Here is a 24,573-nt window from a genome sequence, read left to right on the forward strand (position 1 = left end):
ATGGCAAAGGGGCAGTAATATTCTCTGGAAGAGTCCAGCCCAGATTATGTGACCAAAAAAAGGAGGGGAGAGAGGGGAATTAATTCATTAATTAATAAATGGACACACAAGAATAATCCTAATTTAATAGGCAGATTGGAATTAAATTTGCTAAGGCACATTTTGTACTCCCAAAGGTTCACACCCCACAGCCAGCACCAACCTCGAGACAGTGACCATAATAGCCTCATGGAGGGGATGTCAAACTTGTTTTTGCTCATGGGCCACATACTGCCCAGTAAAACCACTGATTATATATAACAACACCTCCAAAGTTTTCCCTTGTTTTACTGTGAGTAAGTAAAATTACATTCTGATTATACAGTATGTAACAACACCTCCAAAATGAATGGATTACATTCTTCGTCTATTACAAAACAGTTGATTGACTAGATGATTCATTTTTCCACATTCAGTCAGTCTACAGTTCACTGTCATTACATGTACATTCTTTCATTCATTTCCACTCCTGTCTGATAATCTTGGCATCACCACACTAAAATTAAGTGGAAACTATTTGTGAGCCAGATCATTTACATATCAAAAGTTTAGCGCTGCCTTGGCAATAGGGTTCCACAAATATACAGGGTTCCTGCGGATCCTAAAAAGTCTCTAAAGGCCAATTTTGGTTAAGTAAAATTTGTCAAATTTTCAGTCAGAGTGGAATTTAAAGTCTTAAAAAGTCTTAATTTTAACTTTCCATAAGCTGTTGTAACCCAGACTTTGGTTTTAAAATAGAAGTCTGATCCAGATTCTTTTGTACTGAAGCTGCTAATTGACAGTATTTTCCACAGTATTCAATATCTTTAAATATGACAACAAAAAACATTCATTGTTTTTTTTCAGAGAACTGTATTCTGGTCAGAGTGGAAAAAGCCTGTGAAGCAGCATTTTACTTGAAGTAGGCTTCTCACTCTTTAACCTGCCACAGAATCCTGATACCTCTTAGCCTTCACAAGTGCATCAGTATTAGTTGTGCAAAGTCATCCAATGGGCCAAATTGAACCCTTTTGCGGACCAATGCTGGCCTGCGGGCTGTATGGTCGACACCTCTGCTCTAGGTGCTGCTGGTGGGGTCAATCACCAATTCTGGTTTGGTCTAAATGAACCTTTAATTCACTGAGTCAGATAGGGAAACATGCTGGATCTACACACTTAGCAGCAGTTCTCCCTTTTTCTTCAGAGGCTGGTACAGTACATCATGTTTCATCAAACATGCAATCAGTGGCAACAAAAGAAATGAGACAGAGTGGCAACCTCAAAGCTGGAAAATAAAGCCAATGTTTATGTTCCCAAAACTGAAATTCATTGAATGACCACTTAAGGCTGTCTCCAAAACAGTCAATCCCTTTAGGCCCTCATGTTAAAATTTACAGCAGAAATAAACATGATGGGTACAAAAAATGGAATGGTCTCTGTAGCTAATTTCAATATTCATGACAACTGTACTGGGAGTGATTTTTTTCTGTAATTGACCCATTTAAATTTTATTATTATTATTATTTTAATTAATTATTTTAAGTCCCAAAAAATCTAGTTGGCAACAGACGAAATGCTGAACAAGAAAGCTCCAAAACAGGAGCCCACGAACCAGTGAGAGACACCTCAGCTAGGTCCATTAGTTTGTTAGTTTGAAATGTGCTAATATTTTAAAAGTATGCAGTGGCAACAGTACACATAAAAATGGCCGCCGCTTTGAACATCCTGCTGCTGATTTGAATAGAAATGTCCGTTCTACACTCATTCTGTTTCTATGGGTTTGGGTCAGCCCCCAATTTTTCTCCCAGTTGGATGTTCCCAGAATACCTCCACAGGGAGGCACCCAGACCAGGAGACATCCTCATAAGGATGAGCAGTATATACAATCACCTCAACTGGCTCCTTTCACTATGATTGAGCAAAGTCTACAATGAGTCCAGCTATTTTTATTGGCACTCACATATATGACGTTTGGTGTGTGTGGACGTTTACTTGGTTATATGAGCAGTGGTAGCACCTGTGCTAATTATCGCATGACCCTGTATCAATGGAAAGTAGGCTACAACTTTATCTTCTTTTTCCACGGTGAGGTAAGTGACATGCTCGCATGGATAATTATCTCATTTTTGAGCGTTGACAGTTTTTTTTCCCACCTCATTTGTGCGATGTTCTTTGAAAGTCTTCACAACCAGCCTAAGTTGTGTAGATTAGTAAAATGTTCCAGACTTGTATAACTTCAGAGGTATGACGACATTCTCATGTCTGCGAGAGGTGTTAATACATGCAGCAGTCAGCTTGATTGCAGATTTTAATTAAAGGGTGCCTGTACTTGTGTGTGTGTGTGTGTGTGTGTGTGTGTGTGTGTGTGTGTGTGTGAAAGAGAGAGAGAGACAGACAGAGAAAGAAAGTGTGTGTGATCTGTGTGTGACCTTTAAAAGTGTGACTCCAGCTGGATTGTCATCAAGCTGTCTCTGAAGTGATGCTGACACCTCACCCGCCAACTCAGTTTCACTGTGTGTGAGGGAACATGTGTGTTAGCGTGTGTGTTTGCGACTCTGTGCCAGCATGTATGTGCTTAAATTGGTATAGAAGCAGAAATGTAGTGACAAAAATTAAGAGGAATGGGGTGGTGGATGAATGTACAGTGCAGCATGAGACGAATCCCTTATGCTGGCTGCAAGTCTGACATACAGTCACATAATCCCCCTATAAGCATTGCTATTTTTAGCTCGACAAACTATCACGGAGTGTGACTTCTTTTCACAGTCCACTCTCCTATATATTATACAGCCAGTGCCTTAGTTGATGTGCTCTTCATGTCAACTACTGTAGCTAATTTCCATAGCTTCTTGGCATACTTTAATGAGCACCAGGCTAATTTGAACTGTGTTCTTGGAACACACTCTGACCTCCACTTAAAAAACTTAACACTTTCAAGTTTTCTTGAACATGACTGCCTTCCCCAAGTTTGAGTGAAGCCAGAGGCTGCATCACCTCAAATGACCTGTAGCAACCGCTCATCTAAACCTTCAATAAAATATTTTACCACTGATGAAAGGCCCTGAGATCTTGTCAGAAATTATGTAACATCTTGGCTTGTGATCAAAAGACCTGGGCGCACAGAAGACGATGAAGAGGAGGAGGGAGGCAGGCGAGGACCAATGCCACGCCGCAGGCAGAACAAAACGCCTTGGGCTGATTTAATGAATGGAGAAAGACTCTGGCAACAAAGCTCCAGGAAGTTTTCATTTGTCCTAAAAGAAGAAAACTCACTCAAAGTAGGACTGCCCCTGTGGACGCGGTACTATAAAAAAAGACAAAAGAGGTTGTACATTTCTGAAATAGCAGGCGTCTCGCACATTGTTCTCTGAGGACACCGGGTTTGGCTGCACCTCCAAATGTGCCAGCTGAGTGCCTTCTCCTTATCATTATTAGGCCTGTAACCACTGTAACTGATGCAGTGCACAGGAATGTGGTTTAATGCACTTGGCTCGCATAAAATATTCATGAAATGCAGGTCTACGTAATGATTGACGATCCAATGATTAGACGAAATAGACTGCGACCGGTTATAGGCCCTATAAGTCAGACAAGACAGAAAGCAGTTGAAGGAGGAGAGTCTGTCACTGCTTTTTTCTCTGCTGTTACTCTCTAATGTATGTATAGAATCTGACCAAACTGCACAAAGTGACCCCCAGGAGACACTGTTGTATACACAGAGCTGATACTGTGTCTCTAGGATCCATCAGTCACAGTTGGACCTCAACTATTGCAAGTTTTGCATTATTGCGAGTCTTTTGGAAGTCACTGCACCTTTCATACATGCAACAAGGGAGTAGTGCAGGGTCAGATATGAACAATCTTGGATCAGTTTATAGGTTCCAAGCTTTGCTCAAGGGCACTTCAGCAATGTCCCAGAGATGAACTGGCAGCTGGAGAGCTGCCAGTTCACACTCCGTATTTGACCTGCACGGGGACTTGAACTAGTGATCCTCCAGTTCGAGAGCCAAGTCCCTGCAGACTGAACTACTGTTGCCCTCAGTGTCTTGTGCAAGGGAAATTACACATTCCTTCAGCATGGTATTGTTCAGCATAAAGCAGGTTATTCTCATCTCACCTGAAATATAGCTATTGCATGTTTGGGAATTCAGCTGGTCCCTCAGGCACTGCCCTTTTGATGATCACCAAAATAAGATAAGATAAACTCATGCTCTTACTCACCTAACGCTAGCTGTTCTTTTAATCGTTGTAAAAGAAAATGTGTGATGGTATAAATGCCTTTCTGTATCAAAGCATTATTTTTTTGGGACTTATACTTCAGGCTGTTCTTATGCACTGTGCATATTCATACCTATGAAAAGGTATGCAGCAGAATTTGTATATAATCCACGAAATTATCAAGGCTGTGATCATGTAACCGAGGCGCTTATGGGAGTTAAAGAAGGGAATACAACAAAGAGTGAAAGTCTATGTAAGAATGTAGGCTGTGGTGGTGGATGGGCTTAAACTGGACTTTTCTCCAGGAGACTGCTGTTCATGTCCAATGTTGTAAACTTTTAGTTATGGTACGTCATCATGTTATGTTAAGTATGTATGTTTATATCGGGCCCAACCTAACCTAACAGGTAGGGGTGCTAATTCATTAGATATGAAACAAACAGTTGTATGAAAATTTGTTAAAAATTTGCAGAAATCATTATTACAGTCTATGTAAATTTGCCATACTAAATAGCAAATATTCCTTCTACAGGAATAACCTGTTCCAGATTATGTAGTGTGGATACTATAGATGTAATATCCACAGTTCTAAGTGGCATAATGTTATCTCTTGTGGTAAACTCACCTAATTAACTGGTAGACTAGACTACTGACAGTTGTGGAGAGCACAAAGGCTATTTAAGCATTTCTAACAAATTGGATGAACCATCAATGACTGCTAAGTAATACACCAGTATTTTCTGACCAAACAAAAATATTTTCACTGGCTCTTGAATCATGTTTAGTGCTCTCTTACATCCTTTTGCAAGTTTTTATTAGTAGTTTTATTAGGGCTGCACAATATGAGGAAAATATGAAATAACATGTGACATTTAAGTGACAATTTAGCTTGTGATATTTAAGTCTACTAAGTTATGCTGCTTTTAGTACACAGTAGAAATACAAGAAACTGCATGTTGAATTAAAAAAAGGATAATAAATGATTTCCAATGGTCTTGTTTTTTGAGCAAATTCAATATTGAAATGATCACAACACGCACCAATAAAGCATGTATACTCTTTCCCTCTTTTATGGTCACTTCAACTAGTAGTTTATTTTGAGTTGATCCCATATTTAAATACTCGATAGTGAACCAAATGTATATCTATCCACAGCTAAGGTTGTTTCCAATAAATGCACAATTTAATCCAGTTTGAGAAACTTTTGGTAAAAACCACAGTGTCCAGCTATTCTAACTATGTATTTCTTGCCGTTATTAAAAGTTTTATGTCTTAATAAGGGACAAATGGGCTTGGAACTGAGTACAACATGGTAGGAAAGACAGAATTCAGAGATGGTCTGATGCATTATTGGTTTTGGTCTTTTCATGGAATTTGTAAACAATAGGAATAAATATACGGTAATATCAGCCTCACCCTTTAAGGTTATGATAGTGCATGTGGTGTGTCCTGTTGGTGTTCATAGTTGGACTGTACCAGCATGAGGTGCTTCTTTCTGAGTGGAACCAAAAATATGCTCATGGTGGTGTAACATGTGCAGTGGATGAAAGTAGCATGAGTTAAATTATGCTTAGGGACAAGTGGTATGAGAAGGGAAATGGGAAGGCAGCAGTATGTGTGTGTGTTTGACTTAATATTTTTGGTTGTGAATTATGGGAGTGTTTCAGCAGTAGGGCAACAGTGATTTATCAGTGGAAGCGCTGTGCCAGTTAAAATCTGTTAAGGAGTAGGAGAGTGGGAGGATGAGAGCGGCATGCTAATGATGCTGCCACTGTTTCTTGCCATGGATGACTCACCCTCAATATGGGGGAGCTAACATCCACTGTGTGGGTAGCAACACATACACACACACACAAACACACACAAACATGCATGGCTCGACATATATGCAGATCATGTGTAGGTCAGTGTCCTGACTGCTATGTTATCAATTGTTCAAAATGTGGAAAATGATGTGAACAGCCAACTTGCATCTTGTCCATGACTACCATGTGTGAGAGATGTGTGTGAGAGGCATTTTTCTTTTGTTTGCTAGTTTTCAAAGGTAAGAGAAACATGCCAGAGTTGTGTAACTCACTTGGTAATTGGCTTATACAAAACTCATGGGGGACATACATAATTTCATCTGCTTTCTCTCTCTCACACTCTCTTGCTCTTTCCCTCTCCGTCTCTCACTCACACACCCCTTGAGGTGACAGTTGCCATCTGTAGCGTTATTATTACCTTTTACAACAGCCTACACATTGATTTCGGAAAGTACAGACAAAAACTTCCTGATGAATAGCTGATGGCTTTAATGGTGCCATGCATTAAAATAATCTACTTCGCAAAAGCTATGAAGCACCAAAGCTAGGTGTTTTTAGCTGTTATTATAGCCTTTTATAGCGTTTAGTGCAACATTTGCCACAACACCTTCTTTATTCTTTTATAGGAAGATTTAAATGGCAAGGACTGGAAAGGGTGGAAGTCTGCCTCTTTCAATTTAACCCTTGTGTTCCTTTTTTTTTTTCTTTTTTTTTTTTATACATTGTAGTGGCTTCCTCTTTGTGTTTCTACAGACCCAAATGCATTAGATGTGAAAATACTGAAAGGCCAACCAAAGGAAAACCAAAACCAAAAACAAAACAAAAACATTTGTCCCTTTCATTCCTCAACTTTTTCTGTTATACCCAGTTACATGAAAAGTATCAGACGCTTTTCCACAAATTAGGCTTGCATACTTAAGAAAAGTTATACGTACATTACCATAAAGCATTGTTAATACGCCAAATAAGCAGTTTTATACGTATTGCATGCAATGCTGCTGACACTGTGTAATAAGCTGTCTTTTTTGAGATTGTTGCAACCTAAAATGTGTGCTCTCAAACTTTCTAAAAAATCAAAATGCATGTTGTAATGTTTTCAGAAATGTCTAAGCATGCGTACAGCTTTGTAGAATGGCACTGGAAACACACAAAGCAAACATAACAATCATTGCAATTATCTCATTAGGGCTGCACAATATTAAAAAAAATAAAATATAACAACATTTTTGACCAAATATCTGAACATCTATATTGTTATGATGCTGTTGTTGCTTTCACAAAATATTTACACAATAAGATTTTTTTGCCAAATAATCATCAGTAACATGGACATAATGATGTAGTGGACAAATAACACTTAATGATAATATGCCATCCAAAATCTAAGAAGATATCTAGTCTTACATTGCAATATCAATCAATCATTTCCCAGCCCGACACATACCCTCTATGTACTGTATATCTGTTTGTTTGTGTTTGCCTAAACTCAAACACAAATTAGCAGCATTATAAGACTGGGCAAACAGATAATCAAATATAATGTGATATAATGTGGGTAATCAGTAATGTGAGGGAACATTATTAATTATATTGTCAAGTTGAAGCACAAGAGAAGTTTGAAAAGATGTAATTATCCTGTGAGTCATAGAACCATTTTGACTATTTTACTTATTATATATTTCAGCTGAACTCTGCGTCGGTAGCTTGGTCATCACTGTTTTTTTTACATGAACATGAGGCCATTTTCCTTTGAGTGAGACGATAATGACACATAATGGCGACACAGTTTAACTTGTTTAGGCTCCATACTTCTGTTTGTTCATTTTCTTTTCTTGGTGAACGTCTACTAGAATGGGTTTTAGTGGCAAGCTTTAGGCTGTGCCTTAAATTGCCTCCGTACTGGGCTCATCATAAGCACTCAGTAGTTTACAGAAAGTGGTAAATTGTAACCTGGGAGACTGTGATTCTCCAAAATCTTTTCTTAATCACCGGAAAGTGTAGTGTTGGATGAAGCAGTGTATTGTGGGATTTTTTAGAGAAACTCAGATATAATGGTGGAAAATACACATGAATAGTGAGTGATTTTGTACACAGCAGTAGGGTGTCAGTAAGTAAACTCTAACAGAAGTGCATGGTAGAATAACTTCAGAAATATCTTCTCCCACCTTTCCTGACATCAAAATGTGGGGCTGTTTCTTTGATGGTCTAAAATCAACAATCCAACATTCATAGCCACTTAACCAAGTGACTTCCCAGGCGTATAGAATTACAAAATAAGCAGGGATTCTGTCCCATGCTCTTTTTTTTAGTTCTTCACACAGATATTTCTGGTACTTTTTATGTGTACAAGCAAGTAACACTATACATAGTTTGTAACAGCTATGCGTGTTACAAACTATGGTCCATCTTTGTGAGCAAATTTATACTTTCAGGGTGTTTGGCAGTTCAGCTGACTGGGAAGTTTCTCAACTCTGAATATAGTTCTGGGCAAATAAAAAAAATGTAAAAAAAAAATTATGGCATGTAAATAGTCAACAATCAGCAGTTGGGCAGCAGCTGTTTCTATAAATTCAAATTAAGTCTATAAAATGCTACAAAGTATAAGGGTTGTAATCGAATCAGACTTGGCTGTTCAATACAAATTTTTGCTGATTTATTTTTTTCCATATACATTTTTAAAGTTTGAACCAGCTTAGCTAGATGTTCACGATGACAGCGGCATTCATGTATAAAGTAAACAAGCTGAATGTGCTAACGATGGTCAAAAAACACTCAATATCAAACAAATGCCTGATTCTGTGCTGTATTATGTTGCTGTGAGCTGTAAATTCACCACTTCTAAGCAGAAGAGATAAGATCACGTCATCTCGCAGCCTTACAGTGCAGTGTCTCTTCCTCTGTGCTGCTGCATACAGTCTGCTGCAGCCTGAACCAAAGACTTGGTGAAAATCAAGAGCGCTCACTCTGCAATAATCTCAAAAATGACCAAAATTCCCCAGATGTACACTGCACAGAAAACTGACTAGCAGAACCCCCCCCCCAAAAGACTGCTCAACTTGAAGCAATTTCAGTCGACTGAGACTGATGATGGATGACTGATGATTCGAATCTCTGACTTTTGGGGGCAGCCTTAGAAAATAGTACTGCTGAGTTAAATTTACCCATCAATCTCAGAACCTGTTGGCTTTTGGTCTGACAATGATAAATCCTCTAGGGGCGAGAACCAGTATTTTGGGCCAATCCAGTGTAGCCAAGATGTTATCTTCTGTGTGCTGGTCATTTTGGCGAATCTAAACAGATGAATGCAGGTCCATTTAAAAAAGCTAACATGAAGCTACCTCTTCGCCATACAATAGCCAATGGGTTCAAGAGATTTTTTTTGCCATTCTGTCTTACCTGCCGTTCAAACAACTACAAAAGAACTACAAACAAACCACAAACAGACACAGAACACTTATGTTACCAAACTTTAGTCCCGTTCTGCATGTATGCAGAATCTGTCTGTAGAGATTATTCCCCATAATCCCTTGTGACGTCTTAAAATGTTTGTGCTTATCTTCATATTGTTTTGTTGAACCAAGAGTCCAAAACTTCGAAATACTGTAATCCCTCTCTCTGTTTGTTGATGCACTTTGCTGTCATACATGAATGGCATCTGATGCTACAATATTGGAGACTGGTAACTGGTTTCAGAAGCACATCTTAGGACTTCTCTCCCTATTATTGATTAGTGGCGCTAAGCCCTGTCATGGCCATTTATGTAGTCCCTACTCAGTGATTACAGGGTCAAGACCCGTTTTCTGCCTTGAGCTTCTTATGTCCCAGTTGGAGCTATTAAAGAGCTTGCTCTCTCACTTCATATCCTGCCCTTTGAGCACAAAAGAAATAACCTTCAGAAACTAATTTATCCTCCTCTGAAAATCTACACTCATTTTCCTCAAACTCGCACAATGAGGCAGCTGCCGCCTGCTCTCCATTTCTCTTCCAACTGCTATTATTTCCAAATTCGCTCTAAATGACTTTCTTTCTTTTTCAGCAGTTCCATTTTATTCAAATGACAGTGTCCTCAACTAAATCAATTTTGCTTACTAATATGTCATCCTCACCCCTCTGTTTCCCCCTCACCTACCCCCAGCAGTTGGACCGGTAAATTGAATCTAAGAGAATCTTTGTTGTTAATAAACAATGATAATATTCAAGTTAGGAAATGGTCTTCCACTGCTGTACTCAGAGTTTTTTTGTCATTTTATTTTGGATTGGAATTCAGATGAGGTAGAAAAAAACCCAACACACCCTCAAACATAAAAAAAATGTGTCTGAGTTAATACCATTCATGCGGACTGGAATCAAATACAAACCTCTTCAGCAAACATTATGCACTACAATCCTCCACAGAAAAGTGTTGCCTGTATTTTCTGTGGAGTTTTTCATTCCAAGATAAGATATGTTTTTCTACCAGTGTTATCTTTGACTTGCTGGTGAGCACTTTATCCCCAACATAGATTTCAAAGGAATATAGTCATTTTTCCTCGAGATTGCAGACACATTAGAAATGTGGGGGTTTTTGCAGTTAAAGAAACATTTCTGTTGAGCCCTCAAGGCCATATCGGTATAAACTCGGCTTTGGCTTGCTCTTGATGCACTGCAGGGTAACAGACACGAGAGAAGCCATCACAGATAATAGTGATGCACTGGCGTCCAAACATTTTCTGTTTATTGTCTTTCAACAGGAAATGGATGGTTAAGCAGAATGTTTAGCTTCCCTTCTTACATCGCCCACGCTAGGGTGACTCGTGTAATTGTGAGACAAAAAAACCCACCACCAACTCTTCCCTCAAAGGCGCTGCTTTTGTTTACTCTGTTAACAAAGCTCTAAAACAAACTGCCTCCAAAAGCATGCAAATTAGTCTCTTTCTGCCTCCCCCCTCCCTTTTCTTTAATGATACACACAGCATCTATAGGCATGTTGGCCCAGAGCAACTTCCACTTTTTGTAACCCAGGTGTCAAGTGTACATTACGGTGTTGAACATGTTGATCGGTTACAATATCGCTGCCTGGTTTCGCAACTTTAGAAGCAAGATATCACAAATGTGACATAAAAGCTGGAAACAACAAGCTTATGTGTGTGTGGAAGAAGAGAAAGACACACCCACGTGGCACCGGTGTGCTCATCACTCAGAAAAGTCCCTCTTCTGTGACTCTGGAAATGGAGTATAATTTAACTTGGGGGCCATTTCATTGTTCCCTTTAAGCTTCTTAGCTCTAAAATATTCATATTTCAGGCGAGGGAGGAAGAAATCTGTGACGGCAGCAGACAGAGGCGAGCGGGAGAAGAAAGAGGATAGCGAGTGAGAGAGGTAGAGAGAGAGAGACTGACGGAGTGAGAAGAAAGAGCAATGAAATAAATGAAAGAGAAACTTGGAGGAGGGGAGGGAGGAGAGGGATGCAGAGAACAGAAAGCAGCACTTTAACTGATGTTCTTTTATAAACAACTTTCTCTCCATCTTTCTTTTATTCTCACTGTGAAACACTTCACGGCAGACCTGTCCAACAAGAGACAAAGCCATTTCTCTGTCATTTCCCCAGCACTGGCTGCAGTGGAGGAAGAAGGCGAGAGTATGACATAATCATAATTATAATCTGGATGTCGCCGAAAGCTATTATTTACAGATATCTCGTCATGATTGTGCTGCTTGCTGCCATTCGTCAAAAGAACAATTTTTGTCGGATGGGTCAATTCAAATAAAATGTAATGTTTTGCTTGGAAAACTATACATACATAACTTACACCAGTTGTATGAATGAAAGTTAACAAGGTAAGATAGGGCTTTGTTCAGCCTGGGCAAAATCTCTGTGTAAGAGGCTGTCTTATACATAGTAAAATAAAGACAACCATTGGGCACATATTAACAAAAATTAACAAAAAGGGTCAAAGTAGGAATAATGAGAGGGCAAAGTACCTCTTTATTCCTATATCACTACTATGTTGCAAATGTTACATATTACAAGCACAGAAATTAAAAACTAAATAAATAAAAAAATGATGAAATAAATGAAAACAGAAGAGTAAAAACTATGAGTTGATTTTGTGATATGTTATTATGATAACAATCCCATTTTATTTTTGTAGCCTGATTACAGACTTCCTTTTCATTTTGTTTTTTCTCTTTGAAACCTGACCAAATTGATTTGATTTCATTCACAAACTTGGGAGAATGTAACAAGTAACCTAATACGATGGCCAAAAAATAGCAAAAAATTAGTAGAAAAGTATTAAGAAAATTGCTTGAAAATAACCACAAAAAAAGTAAAAAAATAATTTTAAATATATATATATTTTTTACTAATAGAATCAGTTATCTGGACATTTTTTTGGGGGGAGGGGGGGTACTTGTTAATAATCTTCCTCTCTTTTAAAAAAAATAATTTTAAGGTAATTTCTTTTAGTAATTTCATGCATGTTTTTGGGACATTTCTTGCCAAATTGGTTATTGCCTTTTTCTGTCTATCTTTTGTAAAGGAATCAAAAAATTATGTCAATCCAGGTTTGTAAGGGTTAACTTAACTAGCTCTGTTGCTTTATGTATTTGGCGACTGTTTCCTTGATTGAAGAAACAACTGAGCCAGTCAGAGCTTTGTTGACAGAATTAAGGATGGAGATCTCTGTGCCAGAGCCAAACATGGCAACAACTGCTGATGAGATTGAAGTAGCTGTGCAGGTTGTTTCAAGTGGAGTTATTGAAATAAACAAGTCATATTGTTTATTGTTGATACAAAATGATTATGATTGCACTGGGATCAGACTGGGACAGATGCTAATACTTACTTTGAGGTCTTGTTGCATCCACATTTCCTGCATAAATTTAAACTTGATGTTGTACCCAAGTTTATCCGTATTGCCGAGGGAAGCTGGCACTAAATTTACAAGATTGCAAAAATCTCACTGTCTTCAGGAGGCTTCAGAAGACGCTGTGTGTTGTTGTAACAGCATTCGAACCATTATGTCAAATTTTGTAATCATGCAGCATCGGCAGGACCTGCAAATGCTGTTAATACTTTTTTGGGTCATTTCTTCTTTTGTTGCTCATTGCCTCCTTTACATGATTTTTAAAGAAATCAAGCCAAGTTACTCAGGTTTCAAATGGTTAACGTAATTCTAACAATACATCATTTAACTTTGTTATTAAAGTACTTTCTTTAATGTTATTATAACAGTACTTTAACTTTACTGTAACAGTAGTTTATTTAGTAGTGTAGTATTTTCGAAGTCCACTGTAGTTCAGAGGAGATATATATATATATATATATATATATATATATATATGTATAACGTCTATTGAGATGTTGCCTAAAAAGATTGCAATATTACCTATTAACCATATCACCCAGCTCTGGTTCCTTTGTATTGAAGAGTAGGCAGACATGTCTCAGTAGCTCCAACACTCAGCAACTTCAACAATCTACATTAATAAACAGCACTACAGGTAAGAGGCGAAATATGTAGCTTTGATTTTGGGGTGAACTTTCCCTTTAAGGTTAATTCATATTTCAGTATCTCGCTGATAAGAGAGACCTGAGAATAAATTCCATATATACACCATCACAAGAGAATTCAGCCACATAAAGCAGTGAGATCATCTGAATATGTAAATGTGAATATGTAAACACCACTGTGTCTATTTTCAACACGCTGACTTCAAGAGAGATATAGTTTTCTTTTTTCCCTTTCCACTTTCAACACCTCACCTTAACTGTATAGTGCACGTCCAGGGACTTGATGTATCATTTTCTGCGGTAATTAGTAATTATCCTGCCTGTTACAGTGCTTACACGGTGCATGCAGTTGAGTGTGGGATTGAAATGTGTGATGTGCGGTCCTCTGTGAGGAAACATCTTCGTCTTGGCACTCAGACTGCAAGCGTTAATTGAATGGAGCCTTAGCCTATGTGATCCAGCTGGAAGACAGTTACGTAACACTCCCAAAGCAAAATGAGAGCTGACATGATTCAAAACAAACTATACATAGAACATTGCATTAGTGAGTCACCACATTCTCTTACAGGTAAATAAAAAATAAGCTTTCACAAAAGCATGGACCTATAGAAGGCCTTGTGAGGTTCTGCTATGAAAACTTAGAAAACTCATTTTCTTTTACACGTGTCTTCTGTTCTCGGGTTGCCAGAATTGTACTAATGTATAACCTACATGGATCTTTTGTGCTAAAAAATACAGCACTCGAGCTGAGGGGCGCTTTTAGGCATTTTTTTTTAGATGAATCAGAAAGGGAAGGTATCATTTTAGGTGATGATGAGAATCCAGACCTTTATCCCTATCACCAAAAAGAAAAAAATGTGGTACACTGGTGAGCACATACCAGCCGCCGCTTACAAGTAAAAGAATGAGCATTGATAAAAAAGAGGAGGGTAGATAGTAGACAGGCAGAGTGAGAGAGGGATGGAGTTAGTGCAGAGATGTAATGTGAGCGGTGCAGCGAGCAGTGCTGTATGTGGGCTGTACAGTAGCCAGGCAGGCTCAGCTGCTGCTCCTGCTGTTGCTGCTTTAAAAGAAAAAAAAAAACAAAACAAAGCTGAATTGATATGCTAATTTGATTGAGAAGCTGTGGGTGGATATGGAGAAGGTTTTAAGCAGAGAGAGGGACAGAACGAGAGAATGACAAGAAACGAGAGCGAAAGAAGGGGAGTGTGGGAGTAAGAGATGTGATGGAAAGAGGGAAAAGATTGAAATGAAACAAATGGGAAGGAGTGGGATGAGAGGTGAGCTCAGCATGGCGCTGCACTTTGGGGTTAGAGAGTTTACAGTCAATCACTTTGCAGTTGTCAGTCAGCTGTGTGTTATTAGTGGCAGCAGCTACAGGGTGGCAGTACAATCTCCACCAGCGCCTGTTGACACGATGACTTTGAAACATTTGTTATTTAACATACATAGTATAGTTAAAAAAAACAACAAAACATGGTGTCCATAAATTGTGACACACAGTTATCTCATTACAGTATAATTTGAGTTTAGTACAGTGTACAACTTTTTTTTTTTTTTTACTTTTTGATCAGTTGATTAACCCTTTAAAACTTGAATTGATATTAGTTTTCTTGTGGTGCATTTAGCCGCCTTTTGCAAGTATTGGTATGATTTCTTTTGAAAACGTAGGCACTGAGCAACCTGGCAATTATATATCATTTCAAAACATTTTCATTTCCGTGATTATTATTATTTTTTTTATCTTTACAGATTTTTTTGTTAGTCTATTTGTTTCCATTTTGTTCTGTTGCTGTTTTTATTTTCTAATTGTCAAGTAACGTTTTTGGTACTTATTTTATACTTTACTCTCTCGCTTTTAAGCCATTTCTTCTTTTGTTGCTTATTGCCTTCATCCCATATTTTGTCAGAGAAAGCCAGCCAATTTCCCCAGGTTTCAAAGAGTTAATTAATGCAAGTCAGTTACTTTGAGATAAACTATGCAGGATTTTCGAAAAAAATAAAAATAAAAAAAAAATATATATATATATATATATATATATATATATATATATATATATATACACACACACACACACACACACACACATATATATATATATATATATATATATATATATGTATATATGTATAGACGTACACAGACGTGTTGCCTCTCAGTCATCACTTACGACCCAGTTGAAGTGTGCTGTAATGTATTTATTTGCAGAGACCCTGCTCTCTGCCTGTGCTTTCTTGTGTTCTTCTCATTTTACTTTGGTTTAGACATACCTAAAAAGGTTGTGACAAGGTTGTAGCATTTATCCAAGAGGAAACTATGAAAACTGAAGATACAGTTCTATAAAAACAAATATTGAGGCAAAATGCTAATCAGACAAAGCCACTTTTAACTAAATGTATAAAATATTAAAACTGTAATTATTAAAAAAGGCTAATGAACAACATTTAAAACTATCAATTTACTAATGCACTGGTCAAATGTAGCCAATTAAATAACTGTGAAATTGACACTCTTTCATCCTTATCAGTTATTAATTAAAAAATTAAACGTGTCCCAGTTTTTATTTTATAGAAACTGTGCATGCTATATGTTCCTTTGTAGCCATCTGGTTCATTTGTATCCCATGAATAAGCATGCATGGTATACGATTTAGATTTACCTCTAAACAGGTGTTAAGATATCATTTCTAACCTTGCTGTAAGAGACTGCAGACCATAACTTCAGCAGAGACCGCATCAGAGATCGCCATGATTGAACATGTTTGCAGGGAGTGATGAACGACTGATCAGCTATTTCCCACAGCGGTTACATTCACAGACGCTCACTGACAGTCTGACAGTGGTGTGTGTGGCCTTAATATGTATGCAAAAACAACTTCACTACTTTCTCAGTGATACACCTCTGGGCAAACGTATTTCCTTGTTAGTTTAGAATTCTAATTCACCAGCATACACGTGGAGTTAAGAACAAAATCAGCCGGCGCATGTATCATGAATCCAATGCTAGTTTTGCGTGCACACTTATTTAATGTGCAGAGTAAAAACATTTCTATGCACATATTCGTAAATGAGGCCCATCGTGCTCACCCTCAGGTCTCTCCCCAGGTAGCCCCATTGAGTAAGTGGCTCAGTTATAAGCCGCATACCCCTTTTAGCACCGTTCTGTTAGCACTGTTAGCAGTGTCAGCACTGCTAGTGGTGCCCACATATAACAATGCAAAAGGGGCTTTGTGGCTTAAAATGAGGTTGCTTACTTACCATGAATCAATGAATGGGTGATACAGCCTGCTAGTTCCCACCTGCCCAGGTGGTGTGTTGTGCAGAGCAGCCAGGGTGACATTAGATTAATAGTGGACACCGGAGGATGGGCATCTGGCACTATATTTCAGCATGTTAACGCTGCTAGTCAGCTGTTTGTCAGCAAAGGCAATAGAAAATAAAATAAAAGCCAAGACATTTACAATACAAAACATTAAAATTTACCATTTCTAAATGGAAAGTGCTTTGAAATGCGGCATTAAAACTAACTGTGTGCCGGACCAAGAGGAAAGACCTCTTGTATTTCATGTCGTTTTGCATTTTTTTCCCTTTAAAAATTAACTAATTAGTTATCTGTTGATGGGTGTCAGGCTATCTAAAGCTAAATTAACTGAAACTGACATTCCTAGCCAGATTCTCTAGACCACTTTATTTTAACATAAAACTAAAAGTGAATCTGCAAAAACTGGTAATGATCCACCTGTTAAACCAAGTATCAAATTGTCAGAATGTTGTATTTAAGACATTTAATGGCAGCTTTCATTGCCTTGCAGTTTCGAATACCTGCCATACAATTTCATCTGTTCTGAGAAAAGACTGAGGTTTGATACCCAGCCCTTGTGCAGTTCAGTCTTACCTGATAGGGACACTGATCACAACTATAGATATAAGACCAAAGCTAGAATAAACCTTTATCCTTTAAAGACCATTAAAACACACTCTTTCAAAGTTATTAGGGACTGAGTGCACTACGACATATTTATTTTCTAGTGGGATTCAAACAAGATTGGTTTTGAAATTTATTGCAGTGAGTTTAATAATATTCTCAGTGACATTTTAAAGTCTCCTCTTTTCTTGTCCAGACAGAAATGTGCCTGAAAGAATAATCAGCTGATAAGATGTTAAATGTCTTTAACTCATGAGTAGTGTGGCAAGGTGTGCATAAGTAGTGCAGACGAGTGCTTGACCACTGACAGCCAATCCGTCAGGGTGCAGAATGACCTGAGGATAGTGTGAAAAGATAATTGGGACAGGCTGTCAGTCAGTCCTCGTAATTACTTCAGAAGAGACCCATTGATATGCCATTATCCTTATTGTTTGAAACCTAATATATGTTTTGAGATTTTAATTTAATATCAAATAGATTGTGTTTTCTTCATGGAGTATTTTTGAGATCTTCTGCCAACTGGCTGAGAAACAGACAAGCAAACAATATAAATATTCAGTTATTCTTCATATTGGGTCCACAAGATCTACAGTCAAGTTCATAATCCTTTGTCATACTTGCATAACTTCATGACATTTCAAAATATGAACTTGTAATCCTCTTGAGATTTGAGAATATGAATATGTCTTTCTTGTGCTTTAATGTGTGCTGCAGCTTTAAGATTTTCCATCAGTGTAACTGATGGGCCAGGCACGAAACCACGAAAAACATACCCCTATCAAAAGTACCAAATTGTTTGAGTACATATGTGACGTATTATGTGTTTTTGTAGTAATACCAATATTCCTCTCACTGATTCTCAGAAACAGCCAGGACCAGAGGGTACACTGAAGACGGTTGTCATCCAGGAGAGGAGGCTTCATGTCGGGGTCCACAATGGCTGGTGTTTCCTCGATAAGCCCCAAGTGGTGGTGCTGGAGCCCCTAGCATCAGGGACCAGAGGTCGAGCAGACAGCACTTCCAAACAGAGCACCCTGGTTAAAGACAGGTGAGCCGGGGTAAAAGATGGGTAGAGTGGAGCTGTTGCTGTAGGAAATAGTGAAGCAATATTCTGTTCTCAGACAAAATCCAAAGATTTAATTTCAGAAATGCTTATTTTTATAGTATTTCATCAGCCTCTCCCAGCACTGGTCCTTTTGCTGATAGGCAGGTGATTGAAAGTTTATCCTGTAAAGTCAGCAGAAATTGTATTTTTGAAAAAGCCAGGTTGCTATGAATTTCATTTGTGTATAGTATTAGTTGGGAGATGTCTTAAAATAGTGAAACATTGCAGACTTGTGTCTTATTTTTCCCCGGGTGACCATTTGTGTCATGCCTGTGTCATTTTTATTGTCATATGACGAGACAAAAAGGATTCCAGTTGTGCTGGCTGTGCTGGTGGCTGGTTGTTTGATCGTTGGATACAGTGGTCCTTTGATATGGACTAAAGCAAGCTGTACGTTTGAAAATGTCTCAACACCACCCTTCCTTTTTTAGCTGCTTCATTGTGCCACACTTAAAGCTGGACTTAACCACACTACAAACCTACAGGCTGGTGACAGATTAAAGTAAAAACCTGAGTAATTGATTAAGGAATCGTAAAGACTGCAGCTACTTACATACAGGGGATGATGGTACACAAAGGGATTTAATGAGTATTAAAATGGTGTGAGTCATATGCCATGGCCTTTACATTCAACACATGTAGACCCAGTCGAACACGTGTTACACCACACATGAGGAAATATCTTGTGAAGGGTTGGGCGAGGGTGTTATAAATGATGACTAATTTAAAGAATGCCTCTACATTAAGCTGGCTCAAGGCCCTGACACACCAAGCCTACTGTCAGCCGTTGCTCAGTGTGGGGCTGTCGGTAAGCGCTGTCGCCCTAGTTTTTGTGGAGTGTCCAACACTAGTCAGCCCTTGTTGGCTTTTTTTGTTGGCGGTTCAGCGTGTTGAACTGGCATCAGAGCCCATCGATATATAAAATTACGTTGACTGGCAGTTCAGCTCAGTCCACAATCACAGAAACAGAAGTGAGGAAACCAAACAAACTGCTTAAGTCTAGAGGGCTCAACATCGAAACCAACTTATCACATTAGTTAAAATTCTACATGCTACATCGTAGGCAATTTGACTTGCTTGAGTTTCTTGAAGACGTTTTCCCTCTCATCCAAGAGGCTTCCTCAGTTCTTCAGATGAGAGGCGAAATGTCTGTAAGAAACTCAAGCAAGTTCAGTTGCCTACAATAAAACACTTAAAATTACCATGACCGGGGTCATTGAGAATCTTCAGTTTATTGCCATTAGTTTAGATTATTATTTTTTTGCCATTTAGCTCTGTCATAAAGAGAGGAACTGATCAGACTTTTCCACAATACAGATACCCAAATTCAGGGTACCAGATGATATTAATACTATGTCTTGTTATTTCCCCAATTTTATAATCTGTAACTCTCTTTGTGAAACTGAGTAAGACCATTCTTGTGTATGCAGTATTAAATGAGGCTATATATACATTTCAGTTCTTAGTTATAATAAGTATCAGTTATGTCTGGCTAATACACGATCAGCGTCTTAGCGCTGAAAAAAGCTGAAAAAGCCAAGTAAGAATAATGCCTCTACACAGTTTATTAGTTGTTGCATCGATCAAATTCCTGTCAGTCAAATTCCATTCAGTTCAATTACAATTTGGTAAGTCAATATTACTAAAGAAAACCATAACCTCTTTCAACCTTTGATCGTACTGGTTAATGCACACAATAACATTTTAAATATAATCTCGTAGGAACAAATATATCTGTCATTTGTATGTGACTTTCTTGCTAGTCCATTGACCTTGCTCAAATAGCAAATACGCTTGCTAAGGCCCTACATGTCCTTACTCAACCCCAGCCTCATGATTTACGCACTGTTCCATGACACACAGCCTTCCGTCCTCATAAAACTGTCTTGCAATACATTCCAATATGTGCGAGCACTTCATAACCAATCAGGGAGATATGGCTCCCACTGCCTCTGCCCCTGGGTTTTATTGAGACACCATGACACTCAATACTAACCTTGTCAAAGTGCATGTGCTGATGTAAGGTCACCAGCGTCTGCCTTAGATCAGCAGTAAAACACTTGCATTGAACGGATTTAGCATGTCAAAGCCAAAGAGGGTAGAGTACCACAGCTGGAAACTGAGTCCCTGGTGAAAATAAGAATTTGAAGCATCTGCATTGCACATCACATAGAAGTCTCTAATCTAATTTTATTTCAATTTATCAACAGCTGCAACCATGTAAAAGCATGCATCCACGCATTCATGTATCACACCGCGGGTTAAATTAGGGTTTTAAAACCTAAGCCCATGGGGAAGTGCCTTAAAACCTGCATTTTTTCATTTTGTCAGCAGGAGGTGACACCACTGGCTGCAAAAATAAAAACAATTATCCTACCTCTCACTTGATTTCTTAAATAGTTTATGATCTACCTTTTATAACTTGTGGTCTCATTTAGAATAAAATAGACAATAAAGCAAGGTATGCTTCAAGGTGTGGCTACTTTGATTAACAAGTCGCAAATTTCAGCCTTACAGTTAGTAAATTGCAGTTGCTTTAGGTTGGTAAAAGCTTTGCAAGTGTTGAACTTTGATACAAAACTTTGAAAAATGTTGATATTTGTTGTCTTTTTTTTTTTTTTTTTTTTACCACAGGGAGAATTTGCATTTTCCTTGTCTTGGTTAGTCGCAGAGAAAAGCAGAATGGTATTAGTAAACATTAACTATTAGAGAGTGCTAAAGTGCTGCTAGTATCGGGGTATTGATATTATGTAAAATGAGTATTTGTATTTCATTTAGATTGAAACTGTTTAAGGTATTAAGAATCTACATGTGCCAGTAAATCAATATTTTTGGTAACACTACTTTGTGGACCAACAAACGGATGGACCAACAGAATACAGAGCTGCACCACCCACAAGTGTGTAGAACTACAGGTTTATGAGTTATGCAGGACATGGCAAAATTATGTGTGTGTGTGTGTTTATGTCTATCGGTGTGTGTGTTAGTGTGTGTTCCTATGCAGATTGGTCATGCTAAGTAAATCCATTTAGAAGTTAGGCGCAGTTTTGCAATAGGCTCCCCCATTATCACAGCCCTTTTAGCCAGTTGGCATGAAGACAAACAAACATCTTCACACACAAACAGATTTGACATTCATGCCAAATATGAGCCTTCTTGGGAAAAAACTGTAGTCATGAAAGGGTGGGGAAATTTCGACCGACCAACCAACAAAGTGCCTGTGTCCACATAACTTTTTTTTAGCAGAAAAGCTACTCCGACAGATGGGCAAGCTGCCGCAGATGCCTGCTCCTCATAGGGAGCAGTTGAAAACAAGACACCGTTGCTGAAGAAAAAAAAAAACTTTATGTAGACACAGGCCCCAATAGCAAAAGCAAAAGAATTGCTGGTTGCAGCTAAAAAAAGAGTATACCCTAAGATGGTTGCATGTTACAGCACACTCATTACTTTTGTTAAACCCAATTTCCACAAATTCAGGTCCTTAGATTCAGAGCTGGTCGCTGCACTTTACCAATGGATCAGTGGGGACTGTAAAATAGCCAGATTCCCTCAGATATGTTTGTAACTTATTGTGCTTTGGGTACACCAGCTGTCAAAAATATCCCATTACACCCCACTGAACCACTGGAAGCATTTCTTAACATGAATGCTGAGAGCGAGTGAACCTTTGACCGGCACAAGTAAACAACAGCCAGCAGTTTCAATTAATGAGCTGTCAGGGCACATCAGTGAGCCATTGAGCAGAACTGCATTTTTTATTTTTTTTTAACATTGTGCAGGTATGTCATGCTTGTTACTTGAGCATTTTGTTCCTGCAAGTTATGTAGAGAGAATACAAAAATCCCGTCACAACAGATCACCTTTCTTTCCACAGATAATATGCAAAATACAACAAAACTACAATGCAACATGTCACAAGAAATCTTAACAGAAAAGCTGTGTGCAAGCAACTTTTGGGTTTCTAAATGTTAATGTGATAAGAGGTTTGAGATTTGGGGGTGCTCTTGGCTGCTGTAACAGAAATGATGAAATTGATTTTGTTTCAATGGGAACTTGTTTACATGTTGTTTTTTTCATATTGTAAAGTAATATTTGTCATACTTATAGTTGCACAGAATTTGTCATACCTTAAAGAGTATGTCAAGTATTTTTCAACCTGGATCCTATTTTCTCAAGTTTTTGTATCTAAGTAATTAAAGAAAACAATGATTTTTGAAGTTGGTCCATTATGTAGTGAGACCACTGCAGTCAGCATCTGCAGAACAGGCTGCAATCTAGCCATGCGGGGCACGTTTGCGCTTTTGTTTTTGTCGCTGAAGGGCTAAGGTTTCTGACAGTTTCTGAAAAGTATCCCTACACAGGTGCACCTTTTTTTCTAAAATCGCTATTTCCAAACCCAGACTCCATTTAAATGAACAATATTTAAATAATCGTAAAACACACAACATTACAAGTCATCAGAAACAAAACAAAGCCCACAAAATTCGTCTTGTTTTGTCATCCTCCACCTACTGTTCCAACAATCACAGAATCTGCACACAAAATGTACTTTAAAATCAGGCTATAAAAAAATGTTATAGTCCTCATCATAAATATCAAATGTTAATTAATTTTACCCTTCAAATATGTCTTAAAAATGACTAATTGTACCTTGTACCTTGTTTCACTGGCATGTTTTTTGCACTTAACAGTATGAACTTTGTTGACACAGTGTATTTTAGACTTATTGTATGAGCTGAGCTGGAAATTCCAAGATCAAACAAAAATACACAATCTTGCTAAAATGTATGCCATATGCATAAAAACAGCCATAATTATCAAAAAAAAAAAAAAAAAAGAATAAAAAGTGTGTCCTATGCAGCAAACCATCCCTAAGGGGTAAACCATAACATAATCAGATACTAGTACTATTTCTACTTATTTATCATAATGTCATAAAATTGTATTTGTACAGTATATTTATATTCAGGGAGGCAGAATAAAAAAAAATATATATTTTTTAAAATTTATTTTTGTTTTGTTTTTTTGCCTGATTGATTTTTGGGGGATTTTTCGTTTCCTTTGCATGCATTTTGTCTTTAATTCTCTGTAACTCTGTCTGTCTGTCATCTGTTTTCCTCTTGCGAAAAAACTTCTTGTTGGATGTTGATTGTTGATTCTCAAGGTCTTCCTTCTCATCCTGCATTTGTCTTTCTTTGGTTTCCCAGCTGTGGTGTTTCTCAACCAGGTCTTGTTGGGAGTTTTCCTCCAGAGCTCTGTATTTGGCCTGCCAGGCTCTCTTGCTCTGGAGGAAGTCAGCATTTTTGCTGCTGAGCTCTTTTTCAGTCTCAGCGAGCTTTTTAGAGAGAATGTCATTTTCGTTGCGTAGATCCAGGAATTTAGTGTCCCACCTTCGGATCTGTCCCTCCATCTGGTTAACCTTATTCCTGTATTCAATCTCCAACTTTTCCCATTTCATCTGATTCTCAGCCAGGGTCTTTCTCAATCTTTCATTCAGTTCCTTCAGCTCGTCCTTTTTATCAGCCAGGCTTTCTTTGAGTTTCTCCTCCAAAGCGGTATGTTTAGCCTTCCAGGCGTCTTCACTCTGAAGGAGAGTGGCTTCTTTGCTGCTCAGCTCTTTTGTGCTCTCTGTTAGTTTGCTAGAGAGATCTTCCTTTTCCTGTCTGAGATTCAGGATTTCAGTGTCTCTCTGGTGGAGAAGTTCCTCCATCTCAGTCACCTTCTTCCTGTACTCAGTCAGCAGCCTCTCAACTGAATGGCGATGGTCTGAATTAAAGTGCATTGTGGTTGCTACTTCAAATGAGACACTAGCTGATGTGGTGATTACACAGGTGTCTTACAGGCATGAGATTGTGTGCTAGAACACGGGTAAGCATAATCAACACAGTTACATGCTAACCAACAATTGGCGCTTAATCACTGCATTATACGGGCAACAACAATCATCATCAAATTAACAACAAAAGTTATATGATCTGCTATGTTCTGTTTTCTTTGTTGAAGAAAG

The 24,573-nt window shown here is 38.2% G+C and overlaps 1 protein-coding gene across 2 annotated transcripts in view; it reads left to right on the forward strand.

The window, feature by feature from the left end:
* nphp4 (nephronophthisis 4) overlaps window positions 1–24,573 on the forward strand; it is a 198,305-nt gene that overhangs the window by 45,033 nt on the left and 128,699 nt on the right. For both annotated transcript variants that reach the window (XM_042491381.2, XM_088082428.1), the window contains exon 7: window positions 18,325–18,509. In XM_042491381.2, coding sequence (XP_042347315.2) covers window positions 18,325–18,509 — 185 coding nt within the window. The remainder of the gene's footprint in view (window positions 1–18,324; window positions 18,510–24,573) is intronic.

This window comes from Plectropomus leopardus, chromosome 9 (genome assembly GCF_026936395.1).
Source record: "Plectropomus leopardus strain MGB_pleo_1.0 chromosome 9, ASM2693639v1, whole genome shotgun sequence".
NCBI classification, from domain to species: Eukaryota; Metazoa; Chordata; class Actinopteri; order Perciformes; family Serranidae; genus Plectropomus; species Plectropomus leopardus.